This window comes from Lynx rufus, unplaced genomic scaffold (assembly GCF_022079265.1).
Source record: "Lynx rufus isolate CCGP_SWC_20201006 ecotype Redwood Valley unplaced genomic scaffold, mLynRuf1.p SCAF_13, whole genome shotgun sequence".
NCBI classification, from domain to species: domain Eukaryota; kingdom Metazoa; phylum Chordata; class Mammalia; order Carnivora; family Felidae; genus Lynx; species Lynx rufus.
Window position 1 is genome coordinate 21,195,831 of NW_025814827.1, and position 25,977 is coordinate 21,221,807.

Below are 25,977 nucleotides of genomic sequence, written 5' to 3' on the forward strand. Positions count from 1 at the left end.
AAAGCCATTGTTTCCTTGTTGAATTTTTAATTAGATGATCTGTCCATTGCTGTGGGTGGGGTGTTGAAGTCTCCTACTATTATGGTATTACTTTTGATGAGTTTCTTTTTGTTTGTGATTAATTGATTTATATATTTGGGTGCTCTCACATTTGGCACATAAATGTTTACAATTGTTAGGTCTTCTTGGTCTATAGACACCTTGATTATGATATAATGCCCTTTTGCATCTCTTCCTACAGTCTTTATTTTAAAGTCTAGATTATCTGATATAAGTATGGCTACTCCGGCTTTCTTTTGTTGACCATCAGCATGATAGATGGTTCTCCATCCCCTTATTTTCAATCTGAAGTTGTCTTTAGGTCTAAAGTGGGTCTCCTGTAAACAGCGTATAGATGGATCTTGTTTTCTTATCCATTCTGTTACCCTATGTCTTTTGATTGGAGCATTGAGTCCATTGACGTTTAGAGTGAGTACTGAAAGATATGAATTTATTGCCATTATGATGCTTGTAGAGTTGGAGTTTCTGGTGGTGTTCTCTGGTCCTTTCTAATCTTTGTTGCTTTTGGTATTTATTTATTTTTGTATATATATTTTCATGTTTTCTTCCCTCAGAAAGTCCCCCTTAAAATTTCTTGCAGGGCTGGTTTAGTGGTCACAAACTTCTTTAATTTTTGTTTGTCTGGGAAACTTTTTATCTCTCCTTCTATTTTGAATGACAGCCTTGCTGGATAAAGAATTCTTGGCTGCATATTTTTCTGATTCAGCACTCTGAATATATCCCGCCACTCCTTTTGGCCTCCCATATTTCTGTGGATAGGTCTGCTGCAAACCTGATCTGTCTTCCCTTGTATGTTAGGGACTTTTTTTCCCTTGCTGCTTTCATGATTCTCTCCTTGCCTGAGTATTTTGTGAGTTTGACTATGATATGCCTTATTGATGGTCAGTTTTTGTTGAATCTAATGGGGGTCCTCTGTGCTTCCTGGATTTTGATGTCTGTGTCTTTCTCCAGGTTAGGAAAGTTTCCACTATGATTTGCTCACATAACGCTTCTACCTCTATTTCTCTCTCTTCCTTTTCTGGGACCCCTATGATTCTGATGCTGTTCTTTTTTAATGAGTCACTGACTTCTCTAATCCTTAAATTGTGCTCTTTTGCCTTAATCTCCCTCTTGTTTTCTGCTTCATTATTCTCTTTAAGTTTGTCCTGTATATTGCTGATTCTCTGTTCTGCCTCATCCATCCTTGCCGCCGCTGCATCCATCCATGATTACAGCTCAGTTAGAGCATTTTTAATTTCATTCTATTTTTTACTTCTTTTATCTCTGCAGAAAGGGATTCTAATCTATTTTTGACTCCAACTAGTATTCTTGTTATCGTGATTCTGAACTCTGGTTCAGACATCTTGGTTCTATCTGTGTTGGTTAAATCCCTGGCTGTCGTTTCTTCATGCTCTTTCTTTTGTGGTGAATTCCTTTGTTTTCTCACTTTAAAGGGAGAAAAGGAATTAATGGGGTAGAAAAATTAAAATTAAAAAAAATTAACAGAAAGAAGAGTATCTGTAAATTTTTCCCCAAACATGTTTACCTTTTAAAAGATAAAAAGTTTTTCTTAATCCCGAATCCCCATTCCCATTATGTACCTCAATCCCCTGGATTGCAACCATCGCAAGGTATTTGTTCCTCCCCCCACTCCCACACACGTGCTATTTTAAAATACATATTTTTCATGAACTGCATGTATTTTTTTTTATTAATGTAACTAACAAACTCTGGGGGTGCCTGGGTGGCTCAGTTGGTTAAGCAACTGACTCTTGTTCTAGGCTGAGGTCGTGATCTCGTGGGTTCGTAGGATCAATCCCCATGTCAGACTCTGCACTGACAGTACAGAGGCTGCTTAGGACTCTCTCCCATTCTCTTTACTCCTGCCCCTCTCTCTCCATTTCTCTCAGAATAAATAACTAAACACTTAAATAACAAGCTCTAGACTTTGTTGTTTTATACTTCGGAAAAACCATAATGCATTTTAGGCTCTGTCCCTGTGTCATGTGTTTGTATAATTCATCTCAATACTTAGACCTGTGTGAGAGCTTCTTTGGGATATAAAGCCCATGGAATAGGACCACTAAGTGCTGTTGTATTGCTTTCCTGAGGGGCTGTGCCAATTTACACACTCACTGGTATTTTGGACAGGTGAATTTCTTGATAAATTTTTGAAAATCAACAAATACTTAAGAGTTTGAGATTTTATATATGTTTTATCCAGTTTTGACATTTTATATTTTTTCTAAGAATTTATCCACTGCATCTATTTATTGGATTATTTTTATTATTTTTATTATTACCTTTATTATTACTATATTTGTATTATGTCTATAGTTCCCCTTTTCATTCTGTTTTTCACACAGTAATATATTCTCTCTTATTTTTCTTTGTTAGTCTTGTCAAAGATTTATCTATCTTATAAATTTCAGGAACTAGGTTTTGATTTTGTTAAACTATATAGACTTTCTTTTGCAGGATACCTCCTAGGTCTCATTTTTTTTTTAACCTTAATTTTGGTACTTTCTTTTTTTATTATGTCTTTGGACTACTCTTCTGCTTGTATTCCATCATCATGAGTTGGATACTAATATTTTCTATCGTTTCTTGTTTTAAAAATAAATATATTTAAGGCTATTGCTTTAACACATACTTGTGTTTATATGATAATTCACCTTGAAGTATTTGTTAATTTATTATTGTTATTATTATCTCTTCCATAAGGCATAAATACGTTATTTGATAATATACTAGTTTTCAAACGTGATTTTCAGCATTATTTCTGTTATTAATTTATACCTACATTTTTACGGTTAGGGAACACAGTCATTGTGTTATTGATCCTTTGTAGACTATTAGCTATTTTTGTAAATATTCTCCTTCTGCTGGAGAGCAATTTATATTTCCCATTTGCAGAATACAGAAATATATATATGATAGCATAGACTCATTAGTTACATTGTTTAGATCATTAATGTCTAAGACTATTTGGGAAGGCTTTATGAATTTTTGAGATGGTATCATATTAAGTTCTCCAACTATTTTTTCTGGTTTCTCTTTTTTTTCCTCTAGATTTGTAGGTTTTTGTTTAAATACATTTTGATATACATATGTACTTCTAAGTAAATGTTCATGATAGGTATGTCATTGTCCCTCTTAGAGATTTTTTTTTTGACCTTGAATTTAAAATTGGAATTGGACCAAGTTTAAATCTTGTTTCCTGAATAGCTTCATGACATAGGAGAATTTTCTTATCTTTACAATGGTTACTATAATACCAACCTCATAATAATATTGTGAAGATTAAATAAGTTGGTGCATTTAAAGCATTCAGAGCGGTGACTGGCATATTCTAGTGCTCATTGAATGGTATTGATTAGTTATTAAGTACTGAGGCCAAGAAAGCAGAAAGGAATATTGAATAAAATAATGAATCACTCAAAGGAAAAATACTGATACAGCAAATATGAGTAATTGATTAAGTAGGATTATAATGACAAGTATAAAAATATTTTGACCTGAAATTTTTCATATTTTAAACAACAGGGTTCATTTCTCCAGAAAAATAAATAAATAAAGGAAATAAACTGATCTTTGAAAAATACACCAAACCAACAAACAAAACAAAATCCCCAAGAAATAAGTGTGTTACATTTCTTGACTGGTAGGTGTAAGATAGAAGTTATTTTAGGCACATATGAAGATAATGACTATATTTGTGAAAAGAACTATACATTAGTCACTAGTAGAATTTTAACTTGAGTATTTTCTTGCAAATTATTACAGAAGATAAACCCTAACAAAACATAGTCACTATCTCCCTGTGTGTTAAGGAAGATGAGCCCCAGGATAGAGTCTTTGGCACTAAAGAGACATCATTACCAAGTTCTACAGGGCACTGCATCACTAGGAAACATCTGCTTGTCAGAGCTTTATCTATAAACTCTCAGAAAGGAGCACTGGAGGGACACAGTTGGCTTAGGTTACACTTTTTAAGCCCTGGGAGTTGAGAAGGGTGGGGACAGAGGAGAGAATTGTTATGCAGCCAACCTGTTTATGCTTTAACAGAGCATTCACAGTGTTGAGTGGTTTTGGGCAGTTTCCAAAGTGAAGGCCATAATTATATTGACTTAGGGTAGAGGCCACTGATGCTACTAAGCCTCCTACAATGTATAGGACTGCTTTGACAACAAAGGATGATCCTGCCCTTACACAATATTTTTTACCATTATTTACTTCTCTTTGCTGCCATCATCATTACAGTGTAGGCTATTTATTGCATATCATGCATATTTTATTTTGGGTTTGACTCATGAAGTTCGTATATGCAGTATCTTCTTAGATCTTGTTTAATGACATTGATGAGGTATTGTTCAAAATGTTACACAGATTCTTTTTTGCCAACTTGATGAGTGAGAAATACTTTACAATCTTATTATTTGCATGGAAAGTAAGCATTTCTAAATATATTTCTTCTCATTCATTAGTGGTTTCTCTTCTGTGGATTACTCATTGATTATCTCCCCCACTTTTCTATTGGAGTTTTAAATGATTTGTATGTACTAGCCAAAATGTAGTTGAATCCATTATTGAGTAACCATATTAAAATAGATCTTTTCTGTATTGGCTATTCACTTAACTTTACTCCTTCCATCATAGAAAAGTTTTACATTTTAATATGTTTAAATTTATTAATCATTTCTTCCTTCTTCTCTTTTATGCTTTTTAAATTCCTGCTTAAGAAATTATTTCTAATTCCTATATTGTGAAGGTTGTTTCCTTCTAAAATATTACTCTTTGACTTTTAATTATTAGATGTGAAATTCAACTTAATTTCATTTTGTTTTTGTTGTGTTGTGCATTGAGACATGGTTGTATCTATTTCTATATGGATATAGAATATATAAATTTATTAAATCTATCTGAATGTCTACATTAGTTGTAAGTCTATTCTATCCCACATGATACCAATATCTCACATATTCATAGATATATTTCTAAGAAACTAATTTCATTGTTTATCTATGTTTATATAAAATCTACACTATTTTATTTACTACAGTCATATGACACATCTTGATATCAAGTAGAGGTGTGCAACTGGTGGAATGCTTGATTATTCTTCAGAATTGCCTTGGCTATTGTTTCACATTTATGAATTTTTATATGAACTTGTAATATATTACCAAGAAAATCTATTGGGTTTTCATTGGACATAATGAAACTTGTAGATTAATCTGGAGAAAATTGTCATCATTATATTGAGTTTTGTCATCCATAAAGAAAACCTGGTTTTCTTTGTGTTATCTTCTATGCTCTTTAATAGAGTTTTAGAATTTCCTTAAAAAGTCTTATGCCTTGTGTGTTAGATTTATTCCTTGGTTTCTTAGAACTTTGTTGCTGTTATGAATAGGATATTTTTTCCCTTTTTCTTAATATATTTTTTAATTGGTTATGAACATGTACATCTATCTTTACATGAGGATAAACAAATAAGAATGTGTATGAATCTGGCCACATCATTTCAACTCTTCAAAGCTCAGTTTTCTCAAATATAAAATTGAGAATAAAAACATATTTCACAGAATATGAATCTTTAGAATTTAGCCAGTATAGGGGCACTTGGGTGGCTCAGTCAGTTTAAGTGTCTGACTTTGGTTCAGGTCATGATCTCACGGTTCATGAGTTCAAGCCCTGCGTTGGGCTCTGTGCCGACAGCTCAGAGCGTGGAGCCTGCTTTGGATTCTGTGTCTCCCTTTCTCTCTGCCCCTTCTCTGCTCACACTCTGTCTCTTTCTGTCTCTCAAAAGATAAATAATTAAAAAAAATTAAATAATAAAAAGAATTTATTGAAGTTTATAAGTAAAGAAAATGATTAGCATGTGGTAATATTTTTAACCTTTTCTTTATACAGTACTAAATTTGGGGGGGAGTATAGCTGGCACATAATGTTACATTAGTTTCAGTTATACAACATATTGATTCAATAACTCTATACGTTATGCTACACTCACCACAGGTGTAGCTACCATCTGTCACCACACAGTGCTATTCTAATACTATTGACTATATTTCCTATGCTGTACCTTTTCTCCTATGACTTAATCATTCCATAACTGGGAGCCTGTGTCTCCAACTCCCCTTCACCCACGTTTCTCAATCCCTCACCTCTCTTCCCTCTGACAACCATCAGTGTTTGCTCACTGAATTTATAGGTCTGATTCTACTTTTTGTTTATTTATTTGTTTTTTTGATTACACATTTAATGATACCATGTGATGTTGTCTTTCTCAATCTGACTTATTTCGCTTGTATAATACCCTTTGGATCCATTCACATTATTAGAAGTGGTAAGATTTCATTCTTTTTTATGGTTGAGCAATATTTGTGTGTATGTGTGTATGTGTGTACACATTTTCTTTATCCATTTATCTGTTGATGGACACTTGAGCTGCTTCTATATCTTGGCTATTGTAAATAATGCTGCAATAAACATAGGGGTGCATATATCTTTTCAAATTAATGTTTTCATTGTCTTTGGGTAAATACCAAGTAGAAAAATAAAGACAGAGGTATCACAATTCTAGATTTCAAGATACACTACAAAGCAGTAGTAGTTAAAACAATATGGTACTGCCACACAAAAATATTCATAGATCAATGGGAAAAATAGATGGCCCAGAAATAAACCCATACTTATAATGGTCTATTAATCTATGACAAAGCAGGCAAGAATATATAATAGGGAAAAGACAGTCTCGTCAAATGGTGCTTGGAAAACTGGACAGCCACATGCAAAAGAATGAAACTGGACCACTTTCCTACATGAGTTCACTATCCACAGAATTAAGCCCCAAATAAAGACCTAAATGTGAGAACTAAAACCATAAAACTCCTAGAACATATGTAGTAATTTCTCTGCCATTGGCTGTAGCAATATTTTTTCTAGATAGGTCTCCTGAGGTAAGGGGAACAAATACAAAAATAAATCATTGGAGCTACACCAAAATAAAAAGGTTTTACACAGCAAAGGAAACCATCAACAAAACAAAAAGACAATCTTCTGAATGAAAGAAGATATTTGCAAGTGATATATCTGATAAGGGATTAACATCAAAAAATATGGAAAGAACTTACGCAATTCAACACCAAAGAAACAAATTATCCAATTAGAAATGGGCAGAGTACCTGGTGACATTTTTGTAAAGAAGACATACCAATGGCAAATAGACACATGAAAAGTCCGCAACATCAGTATTCATCAGGGAAAATACAAATCAAAACAACAATGAGATAACACCTCACACCTGTCTGAATAGCTAAAATAAAAAACCAAGAAATGGCAAGTGCTCATGAGAATATGGAGAAAAAAGAACCGTCACACTGTTGGCAGGAACGTAACTTGGTGTAGTCACTGTGGAAAACAGGATGTTCCTCAAAAAACTAAAAATAGAAGTACCATATGATCCTATAATGTTACACTAAAATTTTTTAAAAATGTTTATTTATTTTTGAGAGAGAAAGAGAGCATGAGCAGGGGAGGGCAAAGAGAGAGAGACACAATCTGAAGCAGGCTCCAAGGTCTGAGCTGTCAGCACAGATCCTAATGCAGAGCTCAACCTAAAGAACCAGGATATCATGACCTGAGCCAAACTCGGATGCTCAACCAACTGAGCCACCCAGGCACCCCATAATGTTACATTTTAATAGACGACTCAACCATCAAATACCATAGCTACAAAAAATATGAAAATTAACTAATTTGGGTACCACTTTGATATATAATCATAATTTGGACCAAATTGATCCCTTTGCTTTCTGAGGAGCACCCATGAGGACCAGTCTTAGAGAAATAAGAAGTGCCCCAGACAATTTACTGGGGTGGAGAAGAGAAAATAGCTTTAGGAGAATTAGCTCATCTGTGTTCCGTGTTCCCATTAGGCTATTAGCTGGCTGATATTAGACTAGTCATTACATTTCTCTTTCAGTTGCTTAATCTTAAGTGAAGAATTTTGATTAAATGATCTGCACAATTCCTCTTAGCTCTTAAACTTTATGATTTTTTCCAGGAAATAACAATGTAGATAGTTATGGCTTTAATGTGTAATAATCTTTCAAAGTTGTAGCCTAAATGCCTTTCTGTAAAGAAGGCAAAAGACCAGTGCATCTTAAGTCTTTTTATTTCAGCTTTCTCAGCTCAGGATTTTTGCAATTTAAAAAATCCAATTAATTATCTCTGTAAAGTGGTAGATATACCAATTAATAGATTGTCAAATTGGAATAAAAAATGATGCACACATATGCTGTCTATAAGTGTCACACTATAAATATAGTGATGCAGACAGTTTAAGAGAAAAACAGTGGAAAAAACGTATACCTCTTAAACCCTAATTAAAATAAAGCTATTCTAATATCAGTTATTATAGACTTTAAATCAAGGAAAACTACCAGGAGAAAACAGTGACATTATGTAATAGGGTAAATTCACCAAGAAGACATCACAATGTGTATATACCTAACAACAGAGTTTCAAAATATACAGATTAAAAGAGAAATGAAAAGATGAGTAGAAAGATTCATAATTATATTTGAAGACTTCACTTCTCTCACAGTAACTAATAGAATGAAGAGGCAGAAAATCAGTAGAATATTGAAGGTTTGAAGAACACTCCCAATAAATTAGACTTGATTGTAGAACTTCCTCCCAATAGCAGCAAAATACATTCTTTTCTAGTGCATGTGGAACACTCACCAGGCATATCTTGGGTAATAAAACAAATAGTATTAAACTTTAAAAAAGTGAAATCATAAAATTATTTATTTTTTAACTAGAGTGGAATCAAACTAGAATGAATAACAGAAAAATATTTGGAAAATTTCTCAAATATTTGGAAATTTAATAAGACATTTAAAATGTAACCCATAGATCAAAGAAGGTAGAAGGGAATTTAGATAATATTTTTAAACCTAAAAAAATAAAACATATCAACATCGTGAAATAAATCTAAAGCAGTGCTTAGAAGAAAGTTTGTTGTATAGTGCTTACATTTAATTTTTTTTTAAATATTTTTTTTTCAACGTTTATTTTTATTTTTGGGACAGAGAGAGACAGAGCATGAACGGGGGAGGGGCAGAGAGAAAAGGAGACACAGAATCGGAAACAGGCTCCAGGCTCCGAGCCATCAGCCCAGAGCCTGACGCGGGGCTCGAACTCACGGACCGCGAGATCGTGACCTGGCTGAAGTCGGATGCTTAACCGACTGCGCCACCCAGGCGCCCCTAGTGCTTACATTTTAAAAGACACATGGTACCAGATTAATAATTGGATATCTCACTTTAATAAGAAGAAAAAAGTCCTCATCAAGCAGATGTAGGAAAATAATATAGATAAAAACAGAAGAAAGTGGAATTCAGAGCAGAAAAACAAGAAAAATCAATGAATTCAAAGCTGTTCCTATTAAAAGGTGAATAAAATAGGTAAATCCTTAGCCAGATTGAACAAGAAATTAAGAGACAAGATATAAAATATCAATATAAAGATTTAAAGAGGGAAAATCAGTATAGATCCTACAAATATTAAAGGATAATTAAAGATACTCTAGGAACTTTACGTTCATAAATTTGATAGAGTAAAATGGAGCAGTTCCCTAAAAGACAAATTTAAACTCACTCAAGAAGAAATAGATAACATTAATAGTTTTATATCCATTAAGGTAGTTGAATTTGTTGTTTAAAACTTCAATAAAGAAGAAATCCAGATCCACATGTTTTTAGTGTTGAGTTGTACCAAATTTTAAGGGAGCATTTAAATCAGTTCTATGTAATCTCTTCCAGGAAGTAGAAATGGAGGGAACAACTCCCAGTTCATTTGAGGAGGCCATACACAGCCTGATACCAAAACAAGACATAGACTTTACCAGAAAAGATAACTAGAGATCAATATAGCTCCTGAATATAATGGAAAAATATTCAACAAGCATGATTCTATGAATATGTCAAAACACAAATGTATACCCACAGAGTATATGCAATTTAAAACATACACGATGTGTTTTTTTTAATCAGTAACTAATCATTACTTTCTTTCTCTCCATTTATAAATCTTTGTAAATATACTTCCTGTTTCTAAGAAGTTATTCATCTCATTATGCATTATTTTATAAACTATTGAAGGAGGAAAACATCAAGTGAAATATAATGTGCCATTGCTTATAAAATGTATGTTGATTTCAGAGTTGTCATAATGTGAAAAAAAGGATAATTGAGAATACATTTAATGGGATATTTACAAACTGGAATTTATCCCCCATTAAGCCATATATCCTATTTTTTATTTTAAGAAAACAAACAGCAGCAGCCTTTTTGATTTTAAGAAAACAGAGGAAGCCTCAAACAGAGACATCATCAATCTGTGAGGGCTGGGAGTCGGAGAGCAAGGAAGGGCCAGCTATTTCAGACAAAGAGCTGGAGTGAGGATAAACACAGGTAGTGCCACGCAAGACAGTCTCTTTCCTGGTGTGTCCAAGAGTACTGCATGTGGTTAACAAGGGAATCAGACAGCCGTCCAGGGATAGTTGCTGAATCCCGTATAAATGATTGTTCTTTTATTATTTAAGTGTAAAGATTAATGTTATTCCATTACTTCATGAAAAAGATAGTGTAGTCATGCCTTTGTATAAGCTAGAGAAATGAAAAGGAGAAAATAATGCTCGCATCAAACATTTTTTTAAAAAAGGCCAGATGAAAAACATTAAGCTAGAATTGTCATTTATAAATGTACCTCATTTAAGGGAAATTCAATATATAAATTATCCTAGAAAGAGATGAATTAGAGCAGGTAGTGATGGGGACATCTGATTACTTAAATGATCATTCATCAGAACTCCTTTAAATAGTAAGTGCTCTGTTATGGTTTTAAGTACTTCATTTTGGCCAAATTTGATTTTCATGTCTTTCTTTAAGAACTTCTAATGTGAAGTTTAACTGTAGATGAGTAACAGAGCTTTGTCTCTTATCTACAATAAGAAAAATAAATTGCCACACATTTTAATGGATCCTACAGTTGACAGTGGTCGCTAAGAACTTCAGTGTTTTTGGGTATGTAAACACAACAGGCTTGGTGTTTTGGGAGAAACAACAAAGCCTGCAGAATTTAGAACTATTTCTAAATTACTACCTGTACTTTGTGTATTAATAAATAGACTCGGGGCGCCTGGGTGGCGCAGTCGGTTAAGCGTCCGACTTCAGCCAGGTCACGATCTCGCGGTCCGTGAGTTTGAGCCCCGCGTCGGGCTATGGGCTGATGGCTCAGAGCCTGGAGCCTGTTTCCGATTCTGTGTCTCCCTCTCTCTCTGCCCCTCCCCCGTTCATGCTCTGTCTCTCTCTGTCCCAAAAATAAATAAACGTTGAAAAAAAAATAAATAAATAAATAAATAGACTCAATTCACAATGTCACCATTAGCATTTGATATATATGTATATATTTTTAAAAGACAGAATGAATAGGTTCAATTAAACAAATACTAGGGAAAAATAATAAGCTCATAATTTTTTAAAGTGATCCATATGAACTCAGACTGCCATTTCTTCAGGAGTATCGTGCTTTATAACAGTGCACTCCTGAAAAGCTCAGGTCAGTGTTCTGTAAAATCACTGTAAGATAAATCTAGAATTAATCATTCAAAATAATAAAACAGTTTATAATAAGTTTTTAAGAATGTGGCTTGTTTTTATGTTGGATGTTGTATTCTTCTCATGGGACTTAACAATATTCGGAGACACGGAGGTAGATAGATACCTAAGTTTTTCCTTATTTTCAGTGTCATGATCTTGTAATATGTAGCTGTTCCCATGAATACAACTCCTGGAAAAAGTTTCTCAAATTTTAATGAGAGAGTAGAACCATATAATGTGAAAAGTGTTATGTTATATCCAGCAAAAAGGGTCTGGGGTTTTTCTTCCTAAGGAATGAAATTATGCTGTATAAATGAAATAAAAAGGCAGAAAATACAACAGTGTTATGTGTGCTCAATAAACATCCATTTATTAATGCATATGCCAGAGGATAGTATTGTACTATGCGTTTGAAGAAGTCATTAACAAAGCAATTGCCTAACAATTTAACATGAAATAGTGGATGTCTCCCGTATGTGTTTTCACATCCAGTAACAGAATGGTTCTGAGAGTCATGATACTATTCATTTCCGTCCTTAGCATATCAGACCAGCTTATTCACAAAACACAATCATTGTAACAGATTCTTGTTTCTGCATGTGTATGTTATCCACTAACAGTTATGACCATAAGTACAATTACGAAGTACTGTTGTACAGCCAAGTATTTAGATACAGACTCTAAAAAGTCAAACCATAAAAACACAGAAAATGCAAATATTCATAAACTATTTCATAATGAAAATCCAATCTAGTTATTTTTTATGTACCAAGCTGTACTAAGTTGTTTTCTTATTGTATCTTATGCCTTTGTGCTCATAAATAACATAAATTACAAAATTATAAGCAATTTCTTCAGACCTTATTTTACATTTTTCATTAAATAGATGAAGACATGTATTTTTGCTCCAGTGCAATATATAGTAATGCTGCATTCAGTACAAATTGTTGACTAGTTTTAAACAGAAAAAAGCAATTAAATGATTATAGTGCTAAATAAATAAGGAGATAGTCATAACTGTCAGAGGGAAAACACTAACAGTATAGTTACTTATTATAGGTAATTTGAAGAAACAAACCTTCCATTGCATTTCTAAACCCTTAATCCAATGACTTTCTAAAGAATGAAATTTGGTAAAGCCAAGACATAGTGCTAGATGGCAAATGCATCAACTTACCTTTTTTACAAATGTGATGTGACCTTGGCAGTTTTAAAGAACAAAGTTTTGTCAATATATCAAACATTGTTAACAAACTCTATTTAGCATTGCTTTGTATAAGTTTGCTTTAATAGCATTTCTTCACAGTGATATTTCAGAAAGGTTGGAAACTGGTCAGCATAAAATATTTCCCACCTTTTCTATTTTAATTTGTATGCAAAAATCATCACAATAGATCTGCAACTATAAAATTACAAACACTTTCTAGAAGTGACTGTATTTCTAGTTATGATAGAAAAAGTTCTTTGTATGACATCTACAATGAGGTAAGTCTAAATAAAACAGAATGTGGGTAACAAATGCCTTCTGATCTATGGGCAATATAAGCTAATTTAAAAGACAATGGACAAACCAAAACCAAAACAAAACAAAACACCTAGTTGTGTTTTAGTATGTTTAAAGGATGAGAACTGGTAATGAAATGAAACATTTTAAAAGATATGCTGGATATTTCACTTTACATCATAATTTTGGCACTTCATGGAACATTTATTTCCCAAAGACCAGAATTGGTATAAAAAGTTCAGCAAGTTTTCCACATACTTTGTGGACACTGAGTACTGGCAAACACTGAAACATAGTGAACTATTAAACATTCCCATGTATTTGCACATGCATGCAGTAGTCAAACAGTTATAGTTTATGAATTCTTGAAGATGATATCTTGCAGTATTTGTTTAAGCAGTCTCTTCAGCAGATCTTGTTTCAGATTTCAGTCTTACAAATTCTTTAGCCACGTCATCGTTGGTCCTCTGAGAGAGTATTCTAAGGATAGTCAAACCAGTTTCATCCAGGGAGACATTTTTCAGAAGGGGATACCATGCCCCGTAGCTTCCTTTTTCTGCTATGTTCTGTAGCCGAATTACCGTCATTCCGATAATTCTGTCTTCTCGGGCAAAGCAGTAATCTTTAACTGATAGATGAAGTTCATAAGCCCCTGGCCGGTTTTCATTACCTAGAATGCTATGTAGATTAAAAAAGAGAATTTTGAGCAAAAATTTTACTTCACCTAGGGATCAATAAGGTTCTAAATATTGTTGAAAATTTTATACATTCCTCAGAATACTATTTGGCAAATAGAGTATCATGGTGTTTTAATTCTGATGTAAATATCATTTACATTTTATGTAGATTGTTTTTACATAGATATTACTTAGCAGTCTAATTTAAAAATTTCTTTCCCTAGATAAAAATAGGAAGTCAGTATGAATATACTTTACTATCTTGATATTGAACATATTAATATAAACTTTAATTAAAATCTGTTATACTTAATTCTTGGAGGCATGGTCTTCTCACTGATAGAGGGGTAGGATGGGGTTACTAGGGGGCTTGGCCAAGGTAAAGGGTAGTTCTTGCAAGAATTTCTATGCCATTTCAACATGAGTTATATTTTCTTTTCTTTACCTCAGGCTCCTGGATATACTATTATATCTAGGAGCCTTTTCTCTGGGGAATAAACAACACAGACTATCAAGCTAACACAGACAACAAGATTATTCACAAGATGCCAAATTAGATACAAATCTCCAGAGTAAATCAGTTCCAGTGGAGCGTGATGCTTCAATGCCAGTTCTTTCTGATGGCAACAGTTAGGCACCTGTCAAGTGTGGGGCTGAGGGTGTCCTCCACTGATAACAACTTGGCAGTGCAGAACTGAACATAATGAAGAAGGCTGAGAGGTAATACACTGAGAATAATCCTCCCCTGCCCCTTATTTTACTTCATTCTCAGATATCCTTGACTTTCTAATGAATGCACATCTGTTCCTCAGCAGTAGAAGCTTCCAAATCCCTTCCTTTTCTAGGTGACTTTTTTTAGATCAAACATTTGCAGAGTCAAACTTTTGTTTCTTGGCAACGCTGATAACTGAAGTGTGTATGTACTTTAGACACAACCGAAATAATGTGAAAGAAACTGGAAGCCTGATGAGTAAGTATAGAAGTGCAGAATATGATAGGAACCAGATCTTCTGAAGAATTAAAATGTATCATAATGCTGTCTTTTTCCCGGAATCATGGTCTTGGTACCTCACAGTGTTATATCTGAATGTTGTGTGATTCAAGTAATTCCTAGAAACTTAATTTAATCAAAATTTGCATATAATTTAGAGAGATTGATATGTGGAATCTTGTGAGCTGGTTTATTAGGAAGTATTATGGATATGATTAATCTATTAGAGCCATTTTAATAGATGTGGTAGGTTAGCTAAGTTTAATGAGTGGTAACAGAGTTTAGTATTCAGAATTCAGTGTGCTGAAAAGTCTCTGGGAAACTAAGAATGTGAAACAAACAAGCAAAGAGGACCAAACCAGTGAGAAAGTATTTCGGTAAGCATGTGTGCATGTGTATGTAAACCCCAAGGTTTGGTGCGATGTCCTCTCTTTGATTGTAGCTCAGCTCATCTAGATTCATGCAATTACATCTACATGCAGATGATTCTCAAGTTGTATCCAACAATATATGTGATACCTCTTCTGGAATGTACTACAGGCATTTTCAAATTAGTAGACTTAAAACAGCACTTGATCTCCTCATCTCTTGTCCTGATTCCCTCATCTCAGTAAATCACTGTCTATCCACTGCTTATGCAAAAAACCTAGAGGTCATCTTTGATTTCATTCAGTGCCAGATACTTGCATTTGCCTCAACTGGATATATTTTTCATCCTTCTCGTTGTACTTTGCAATAGAATGCTGACCTGTAAGGATTATATCAATGAAGTTTCTTCATACTGAGGCTTCTAGTTGGTTTTGGCCACAAGGAAGGCATTACTAATCAGAAGTAATGATGAGAATAAGGTCAGAGTCTATTTCCCTGGCTCCTTTTGTTTGATGCTGCCTCTAGGATACTGTCCATCCCTAGAAGGCCATTACTCTTTTTGAGGTGGCTGATGACATAGGAAATTTTTGTTTTCCCAGTTTTAGTAACCAGTCTTCCTCTCCTTCACGTACAGTAGGGGGAATAACCTGGCCACTCCTGGCCTCAGATTACATCACTATTGCTTATAGCCCTTCCATTCTCATATCCTAGTAAATTCCTTTGTAATAAGACTATCTTTAATTATCCTAAATTAAATGTTTTCAGGAACCTAATCATATATTCTTTCTTTTATGTGCTACCTCGAGTCGACTGGAAGTTCTATAGATTCTACTTCCAGTACATACCTAGAATCTTTCCTCTTCTTTCCATCTCTCTACTATTTACTTCACTTTCCTACTACCATCTGGTGGGTCAGTATTACCTCTTGCCAGAACTACTGCAATAGACTTCGAACTTCTCTTCACATGTTTGGTCTTGTTTCCCTATAATTATTATTTTTATACAGCAAACAGAATAATCATTTAAAGATATAAATGAGATCATTCATTTTCTTATCTGAAAATTCTTCAAGGCCTCCTATTAAACTTGTAATGTAATCTAGTCTTCTTTACCCTGACTGCAAAGTCCTGTGTCCCTGTACTCTGGTCAAGTCTTCAAACTCATTTCATCTCATTCCCTTGCCTACCATATACTATTTCTTAAATATGCCAGGTGTGCTCCCACCTTAGTCTCTGCACTAGCAATTGTGTTTGGCCTGAGATGCTCTCAACCCACATCCTTGCATGATTGGTTCTTTCTTTTTCCCCCTACAAGTTTTAATTTAAACACCACATGCTCAGAGGGGCTTTTGCAAACATCCAATCTAAGCACCCAATCAACCAATCTATTACATCAGCCTGTTTCAATTCTCTATGTAGTAGTCACTATCAAGTGATAACTTTTTGTTTATTTGTGATTTGTTTACCATGTGTTCCTCACTTCTAGAGAGTAACTTCCATGAGAACAGAGACCTCCTGTTATATATACCAAACTCCTAGAATTTGGCCTGATGCATGGTAGACACTGAACAGCTGTTGAGCAGTGGGAGGAAAGTAAAATCATAGCTGTCTTAATTTGCCAGGGATGAGAGATCAACAGGAATACTTAAAACTATACGTTTTGCTTTCCTTAGCAAAGCCCAGTGCCATTCCCACCCTAAACCCCTCAATACGTTTAAGATGTACAATAGCTATTGCCTGGCTGAATAGATGAGTCGGGTGAGGACTTACAATTGAAATGTTTCATTGTACTTGGGTGACCATGTGTTGCTTTTTGTCTTTGTGCCTTGTTTTCTCTTCTTATCTCCAAGGTTGGGTCCCAGTATACAAACTTCCACAAAGGGCCTGAACATTGCAGTGGTCTGCCAGTTAAGATCATTAATAGCAATCACTAAAAACCAAAAGAGGAAAGGAATATTAAATGTTAGCAAACAAATGTGTGGAATCTTAGCCTCCCCTTTGGTCCTCAGAGTAAACTTTTAAAAAAATGATGTATCAAACCATAACTTGAACTTGATAGTGCCCTTACTCCATTGATAAGAAAATATCCTTGAAGAACAAACAATTTGCTCTCTGGAATGTACTTGATTTAGCTTTAAGCTCTAAGCTGTGTGGCATTGGTATGGTAAAAAGTTAGTTGTAATTCAAATGTCATTTGTTACTACTGAAATGTTATCATTCCTCTCAATTAAGCTCTATTGGTTAAGTAAAAATGTGATGTTTTTCATATGAAAAATGAAGACATGTTCATGAACTACCTAGAAAATATACAGAAAATAAAAAATAGTTTAAGATAAAGTCTATAGGGGCGCCTGGGTGGCGCAGTCGGTTAAGCGTCCGACTTCAGCCAGGTCACGATCTCGCGGTCCGTGAGTTCGAGCCCCGCGTCGGGCTCTGGGCTGATGGCTCAGAGCCTGGAACCTGCTTCCGATTCTGTGTCTCCCTCTCTCTCTGCCCCTCGCCTGTTCATGCTCTGTCTCTCTCTGTCCCAAAAATAAATAAACGTTGAAAAAAAATTAAAAAAAAAAAAGATAAAGTCTATAATTTTATCAGTAAGAGTAAATGACTTAATACATTGGTACGTATACTTTCAGTATTTAATTACTTTATATACAGAATGGGATCAATGTAATATAGTCCTATATATGTGTGTGTGTATGTGTGTGTGTATATATATATGTATACATATATGTATATATATGTATACATATATATTATAATATTTTATAGTTTATATATTCATGTAATACATATATATATTTAAAGTCTATCATGGATAGCTTTCTCGTTAATTATATATGTTCCAATTAACTATATGGATATTCCATTCTGTATTTAACCAGTCACCTATTGTAAATGTTATGGCTGTTTCCTAATTTCAGGCATCATAATTCTTCAGTGTAGATTCTCATATGTATACTTTTGTTCATCCTTTGAAAATCTTTTAAAAAAGTATATTATAATTAAAATAGTTAAGTAGAAGCTTCATAAAACTTTGGGCATTTGATAAATAGAGTCAAAATATTTTTGAAAAATATTTAAAGACATGTGTAGGTAGGCATTCCCACTTACCAATACCGTACATAATCTTTTATAGACTATAGCAGTGTTACTTTTATAATGCAAACATACACTAGGTAATGCAGTTTTAAATGTGTTTAGAAGGACATGGTTCTTAGTAAGGTGGATAATGTGACTAAGTCTATAATGATATAAAATAGAGAATATGGTTCTATTGAGCAAAATATTAACCATTAAATTTCACCTTAAAAATGACCCAGCGTTCAGATTGTATTTTTGCAGTGTAAAACCAATAGACTGAGCTAGTCATTAAAAACAAAAAACAAAAAACAAAAAACAAAAAAAACAGTTTTGGAAATCACGTAGAAAAAGAAGTAAATAGGTAAGTAATGTGAATAGTAATGATGAGGGAGCTTGAGGAAAGTCGAGGGCAAAGTGCAGGCTAACAGAACCCCTTCCCCAGGTGGGACACGTATGACATTCCTGGACACTCCCAGCTACACCAAAACAAGAAAGGACATAAACAAACAAACAAACAATCCAAAACAAAAAAAACCCACAAATGGTTAAACTGATGGGCATCTCCACTAGTTAACCAGAAAAATGCAATCCCATCAATAGGCCCAAGTCTAGGAACTCCCTACTGTCTTAATGTTAATGCCTTGCTAGAGGGAAAAACAACCTTAGCTTGACAATAGCCAGGCCTGCAGTAAGTCTTTAGCATGTGAAAGTCTCTTTGGAAACTCCTACTTGACTTTATCTCCCACAACTCCATAAAGAGATCACCCCCACACTTGCAGTGCAGCTCTTTCTGCCCATAGGCCCTGTCCTTGTGCTTTAATAAAATCACCTTTTTACACCAAAGACCTCTTCAAGAATTCTTTCTTGGTCTTTGCCTCTGGACCCCACAAACCCCTATCTCCCCAAAACCTCATCAGTAAGCATAAACTGACCTAACATATAAAATTTCACAGGTTAAGGAGCCAACCATAGCAGCAATCTTCAATGTATATTCTAGCATCAACTAGAGACAATGTTCAATGTATATAGTTTTGACATGTAATCAACAGTGTATTTAAACCATTTAGATATTTCAGATAATATAGGCTAAATATCTGTGCCATTGATTTTTTTCAGTTTTAGATCAAAAGTTCTGGTTTCAGGAAAAAATTGTGAGCATGTCCTAAAATCATTAAATATTTTTAAAAATAAATCTCAGAAAAAATTGTATTTTTTATATTATTACAAAGGTTAAAATCTACTAGACTGATGTATCTGGACTCAATATATACCTTTTACAGTGACTTTATGCTCTCCAGTTCCTGGGGTAGTGGTGATGTCCACATGAACAGAAATCTGACCCACTGAATCTTTGGAGGGGCGACCTGCAAACAAACAGATATTTACTGGCTTGAACTTTCAGGCTACTTTAATAATAGACATGCACATTTTCTGCATTAGGGACTTTAAAGTGTGTTCATGGAAATGAATGGTTCTTTTCATTAATAGCACATAATAGGTATTGATAAATGTTCACTAACTTGCTATGGAGATGTGAGGCTTTGGTATAATCATTTTGAGCCCACTGAGCTAAACTTTCATATGGTCCACAGATATCATAAGATACCTTGTTAGTATAGTAGTATTACCATTAAAAGAACTTGCAGTTGCCTTACTAAGCACTTAATTAAGCTCTGTTTGTTGCTTATGGACAAAGATGTATTATTGCTTTTCATTCCTGTAAGAGCTTTTCTACAAAATGCCATGCCAAAGCACTGGGGCCACCAAGATGGCTCTGTAGAACACCTGCTTTCATGAAGTCCGAAGCAGTCCAGGAGAGACCAACCTATGAACACATTGCTGCAATATAGTGTGATAAATTCTATAATGTATATTTGCAAGGTCTATTCATGGAATAAAAACGCATAGTCTATCTCCCCTGGTAAAGGTTAGTGAAGGGTTAACATGCTGTACTGGAAAGTGCCTGTGATTTGGTGTCAGATACATTTGAATTCAAATCATAATTATATCACTACTGATTCGCTGATCAGAATGTGACACTTTCTCCAGTCTGTTTTTTTATTTGTAAAAAAGGGATAATAACACCAACCTCTTAATATATACACATCTATTAACATATGTGAACATACCTATTTTTCCCCACAAATAGGAGCACATGTTCTATCCTTAGGATTACCCCTATTTTTTCACCTAAAACTATGTTATTAAGATGATTCCAGGAGGAGGGGAAGATGGCGGCGTAGGAGGACGCTGGGCTCACCGCGCGTCCTGCTGATCACTTAGATTCCACCTACACCTGCCTAAATAACCCAGAAAACCGCCAGAGGAATAGCAGAACGGAGTCGCCAGACCCAAGCACAGACGAGAGGCCCACGGAAGAGGGTAGGAAGGGCCGCGAGGCGGTGCGTGCTCCACGGACTGGCGGGAGGGAGCCAGGGCGGAGGGGCGGCTCACCAGCCAAGCAGAGTCCCTGAGTCTGGCTTGCAAAAGCGGAGGGGCCTGACGGACTGTGTTCCGACAGCAAGCGCGACTTAGCGTCTGGGAGGTCAAAAGTTAACAGCTCTGCTCGGAAAGCGGGAAGGCTGGAGGACAAAGGGAGGGAGAGCTGCGGAGCCCCCGGACGACAGAGCTCAGTTTGGTGGGGAACAAAGGCGCTCGCCAGCGCCATCTCCCCTGCCCATCCCCCAGCCAAAATCCCAAAGGGAACCGGTTCCTGCCAGGGAAATTGCTCGCTCCGCGCAAACACCCAACTCTGTGCTTCTGCGGAGCCAAACCTCTGGCAGCGGATCTGACTCCCTCCGGCTGCCACAGGGCCCCTCCTGAAGTGGATCACCTAAGGAGAAGCAAGCTAAGCCTGCCCCCCCTGCTGCTATGCACCTTGCCTACCCACCCCAGCTAATACGCCAGATCCCCAGCATCACAAGCCTGGCATTGTGCCACGCCACCCCACAGTGAATCCCACCCCTAGGAGAGGGGAAGAGAAGGCACACACCAGTCTGACTGTGGCCCCAGCGGTGGGCTGGGGCAGACATCAGGACTGACTGCAGCCCCGCCCACCAACTCCAGTTATACACCACAGCACAGGGGAAGTGCCCTGCAGGTCCTCACCACGCCAGGGACTATCCAAAATGACCAAGCGGAAGAATTCCCCTCAGAAGAATCTCCAGGAAATAACAACAGCTAATGAGCTGATTAAAAAGGATTTAAATAATATAACAGAAAGTGAATTTAGAATAATAGTCATAAAATTAATCGCTGGGCTGGAAAACAGTATACAGGACAGCAGAGGATCTCTTGCTACAGAGATCAAGGGACTAAGGAACAGTCACGAGGAGCTGAAAAACGCTTTAAATGAAATGCAAAACAAAATGGAAACCACCACGGCTCGGATGGAAGAGGCAGAGGAGAGAATAGGTGAACTAGAAGATAAAGTTATGGAAAAAGAGGAAGCTGAGAAAAAGAGAGATAAAAAAATCCAGGAGTATGAGGGGAAAATTAGAGAACTAAGAAATACACTAAAAAGAAATAATATACGCATAATTGGTATCCCAGAGGAGGAAGAGAGAGGGAAAGGTGCTGAAGGGGTACTTGAAGAAATAATAGCTGAGAACTTCCCTGAACTGGGGAAGGAAAAAGGCATTGAAAACCAAGAGGCACAGAGAACTCCCTTCAGACGTAACTTGAATCGATCTTCTGCACGCCATATCATAGTGAAACTGGCAAAATACAAGGATAAAGAGAAAATTCTGAAAGCAGCAAGGGGTAAACGTGCCCTCACATATAAAGGGAGACCTATAAGACTCGTGACTGATCTCTCTTTTGAAACTTGGCAGGCCAGAAAGAATTGGCACGAGATTTTCAGGGTGCTAGACAGAAAAAATATGCAGCCGAGAATCCTTTATCCAGCAAGTCTGTCATTTAGAATAGAAGGAGAGATAAAGGTCTTCCCAAACAAACAAAAACTGAAGGAATTTGTCACCACTAAACCAGCCCTACAAGAGATCCTAAGGGGGACCCTGTGAGACAAAGTACCAGAGACATCACTACAAGCATAAAACACAGACATCACAATGACTCTAAACCCGTATCTTTCTATAATAACACTGAATGTAAATGGATTAAATGCGCCAACCAAAAGACATAGGGTATCAGAATGGATAAAAAAACAAGACCCATCTATTTGCTGTCTACAAGAGACTCATTTCAGACCTGAGGACACCTTTAGATTGAGAGTGAGGGGATGGAGAACTATTTATCATGCTACTGGAAGCCAGAAGAAAGCTGGAGTAGCCATACTTATATCAGACAAACTAGACTTTAAATTAAAGGCTGTAACAAGAGATGAAGAAGGGCATTATATAATAGTTACAGGGTCTATCCATCAGGAAGAGCTAACAATTATAAATGTCTATGCGCCGAATACCGGAGCCCCCAAATATATAAAACAATTACTCATAAACATAAGCAACCTTATTGATAAGAATGTGGTCATTGCAGGGGACTTTAACACTCCACTTACAGAAATGGATAGATCATCTAGATACACGGTCAATAAAGAAACAAGGGCCCTGAATGATACATTGGATCAGATGGACTTGACAGATATATTTAGAACTCTGCATCCCAAAGCAACAGAATATACTTTCTTCTCGAGTGTGCATGGAACATTCTCCAAGATAGATCATATACTGGGTCACAAAACAGCCCTTCATAAGTATACAAGAATTGAAATGATACCATGCATACTTTCAGACCACAATGCTATGAAGCTTGAAATCAACCACAGGAAAAAGTCTGGAAAACCTCCAAAAGCATGGAGGTTAAAGAACACCCTACTAACGAATGAGTGGGTCAACCAGGCAATTAGAGAAGAAATCAAAAAATATATGGAAACAAACGAAAATGAAAATACAACAATCCAAACGCTTTGGGACGCAGCGAAGGCAGTCCTGAGAGGAAAATACATTGCAATCCAGGCCTATCTCAAGAAACAAGAAAAATCCCAAATACAAAATCTAACAGCACACCTAAAGGAAATAGAAGCAGAACAGCAAAGGCAGCCTAAACCCAGCAGAAGAAGAGAAATAATAAAGATCAGAGCAGAAATAAACAATATAGAATCTAAAAAAACTGTAGAGCAGATCAACGAAACCAAGAGTTGGTTTTTTGAAAAAATAAACAAAATTGACAAACCTCTAGCCAGGCTTCTCAAAAAGGAAAGGGAGATGACCCAAATAGATAAAATCATGAATGAAAATGGAATTATTACAACCAATCCCTCAGAGATACAAACAATTATCAGGGAATACTATGAAAAATTATATGCCAACAAATTGGACAACCTGGAAGAAATGGACAAATTCCTGAACACCCACACTCTTCCAAAACTCAATCAGGAGGAAAGAGAAAGCTTGAACAGACCCATAACCAGCGAAGAAATTGAATCGGTTATCAAAAATCTCCCAACAAATAAGAGTCCAGGACCAGATGGCTTCCCAGGGGAGTTCTACCAGACGTTTAAAGCAGAGATAATACCTATCCTTCTCAAGCTATTCCAAGAAATAGAAAGGGAAGGAAAACTTCCAGACTCATTCTATGAAGCCAGTATTACTTTGATTCCTAAACCAGACAGAGACCCAGTAAAAAAAGAGAACTACAGGCCAATATCCCTGATGAATATGGATGCAAAAATTCTCAATAAGATACTAGCAAATCGAATTCAACAGCATATAAAAAGAATTATTCATCATGATCAAGTGGGATTCATTCCTGGGATGCAGGGCTGGTTCAACATTTGCAAATCAATCAACGTGATACATCACATTAACAAAAAAAAAAGAGAAGAACCATATGATCCTGTCAATCAATGCAGAAAAGGCCTTTGACAAAATCCAGCACCCTTTCTTAATAAAAACCCTTGAGAAAGTCGGGATAGAAGGAACATACTTAAAGATCATAAAAGCCATTTATGAAAAGCCCACAGCTAGCATCATCCTCAACGGGGAAAACCTGAGAGCTTTTTCCCTGAGATCAGGAACACGACAGGGATGCCCACTCTCACCGCTGTTGTTTAACATAGTGCTGGAAGTTCTAGCATCAGCAATCAGACAACAAAAGGAAATCAAAGGCATCAAAATTGGCAAAGAGGAAGTCAAGCTTTCACTTTTTGCAGATGGCATGATATTATATATGGAAAACCTGATAGACTCCACCAAAAGTCTGCTAGAACTGATACATGAATTCAGCAAAGTTGCAGGATACAACGTACAGAAATGTACAGAAATCAGTTGCATTCTTATACACTAACAATGAAGCAACAGAAAGACAAATAAAGAAACTGATCCCATTCACAATTGCACCAAGAAGCATAAAATACCTAGGAATCAATCTAACCAAAGATGTAAAGGATCTGTATGCTGAAAACTATAGAAAGCTTATGAAGGTAATTGAAGAAGATTTAAAGAAATGGAAAGACATTCCCTGCTCATGGATTGGAAGAATAAATATTGTCAAAATGTCAATACTACCCAAAGCTATCTACACATTCAATGCAATCCCAATCAAAATTGCACCAGCATTCTTCTCGAAACTAGAACAAGCAATCCTAAAATTCATCTGGAACCACAAAAGGCCCCGAATAGCCAAAGGAATTTTGAAGAAGAAGACCAAAGCAGGAGGCATCACAATCCCAGACTTTAGCCTCTACTACAAAGCTGTCATCATCAAGACAGCATGGTATTGGCACAAAAACAGACACACAGACCAATGGAATAGAATAGAAACCCCAGAACTAGACCCACAAACGTATGGCCAACTCATCTTTGACAAAGCAGGAAAGAACATCCAATGGAAAAAAGACAGTCTCTTTAACAAATGGTGCTGGGAGAACTGGACAGCAACATACAGAAGGTTGAAACTAGACCACTTTCTCACACCATTTACAAAAATAAACTCAAAATGGATAAAGGACCTAAATGTGAGACAGGAAACCATCAAAACCTTAGAGGAGAAAGCAGGAAAAGACCTCTCTGACCTCAGCCGTAGCAATCTCTTACTCGACACATCCCCAAAGGCAAGGGAATTAAAAGCAAAAGTGAATTACTGGGACCTTATGAAGATAAAAAGCTTCTGCACAGCAAAGGAAACAACCAACAAAACTAAAAGGCAACCAACGGAATGGGAAAAGATATTTGCAAATGACATATCGGACAAAGGTCTAGTATCTAAAATCTATAAAGAGCTCACCAAACTCCACACCCGAAAAACAAATAACCCAGTGAAGAAATGGGCAGAAAACATGAATAGACACTTCTCTAAAGAAGACATCCAGATGGCCAACAGGCACATGAAAAGATGTTCAGCGTCGCTCCTCATCAGGGAAATACAAATCAAAACCACACTCAGGTATCACCTCACGCCAGTCAGAGTGGCCAAAATGAACAAATCAGGAGACTATAGATGCTGGAGAGGATGTGGAGAAACGGGAACCCTCTTGCACTGTTGGTGGGAATGCAAATTGGTGCAGCTGCCCTGGAAAGCAGTGTGGAGGTTCCTCAGAAAATTAAAACTAGACCTACCCTATGACCCAGCAATAGCACTGCTAGGAATTTATCCAAGGGATACAGGAGTACTGATGCATAGGGGC

The 25,977-nt window shown here is 36.0% G+C and overlaps 1 protein-coding gene across 2 annotated transcripts in view; it reads right to left on the reverse strand.

Annotated features, from left to right (window-relative positions):
* Positions 1-12,055: 12,055 nt before the first annotated feature.
* Positions 12,056-25,977, reverse strand: part of UNC13C (unc-13 homolog C) — a 585,929-nt gene continuing 572,007 nt past the window's right edge. For both annotated transcript variants that reach the window (XM_047074451.1, XM_047074449.1), the window contains 3 exons: positions 19,604-19,696; positions 17,022-17,181; positions 12,056-13,893 (listed from right to left, as the gene is read on the reverse strand). In XM_047074451.1, coding sequence (XP_046930407.1) covers positions 13,608-13,893; positions 17,022-17,181; positions 19,604-19,696 — 539 coding nt within the window. In that variant the 3' untranslated portion in view covers positions 12,056-13,607. The remainder of the gene's footprint in view (positions 13,894-17,021; positions 17,182-19,603; positions 19,697-25,977) is intronic.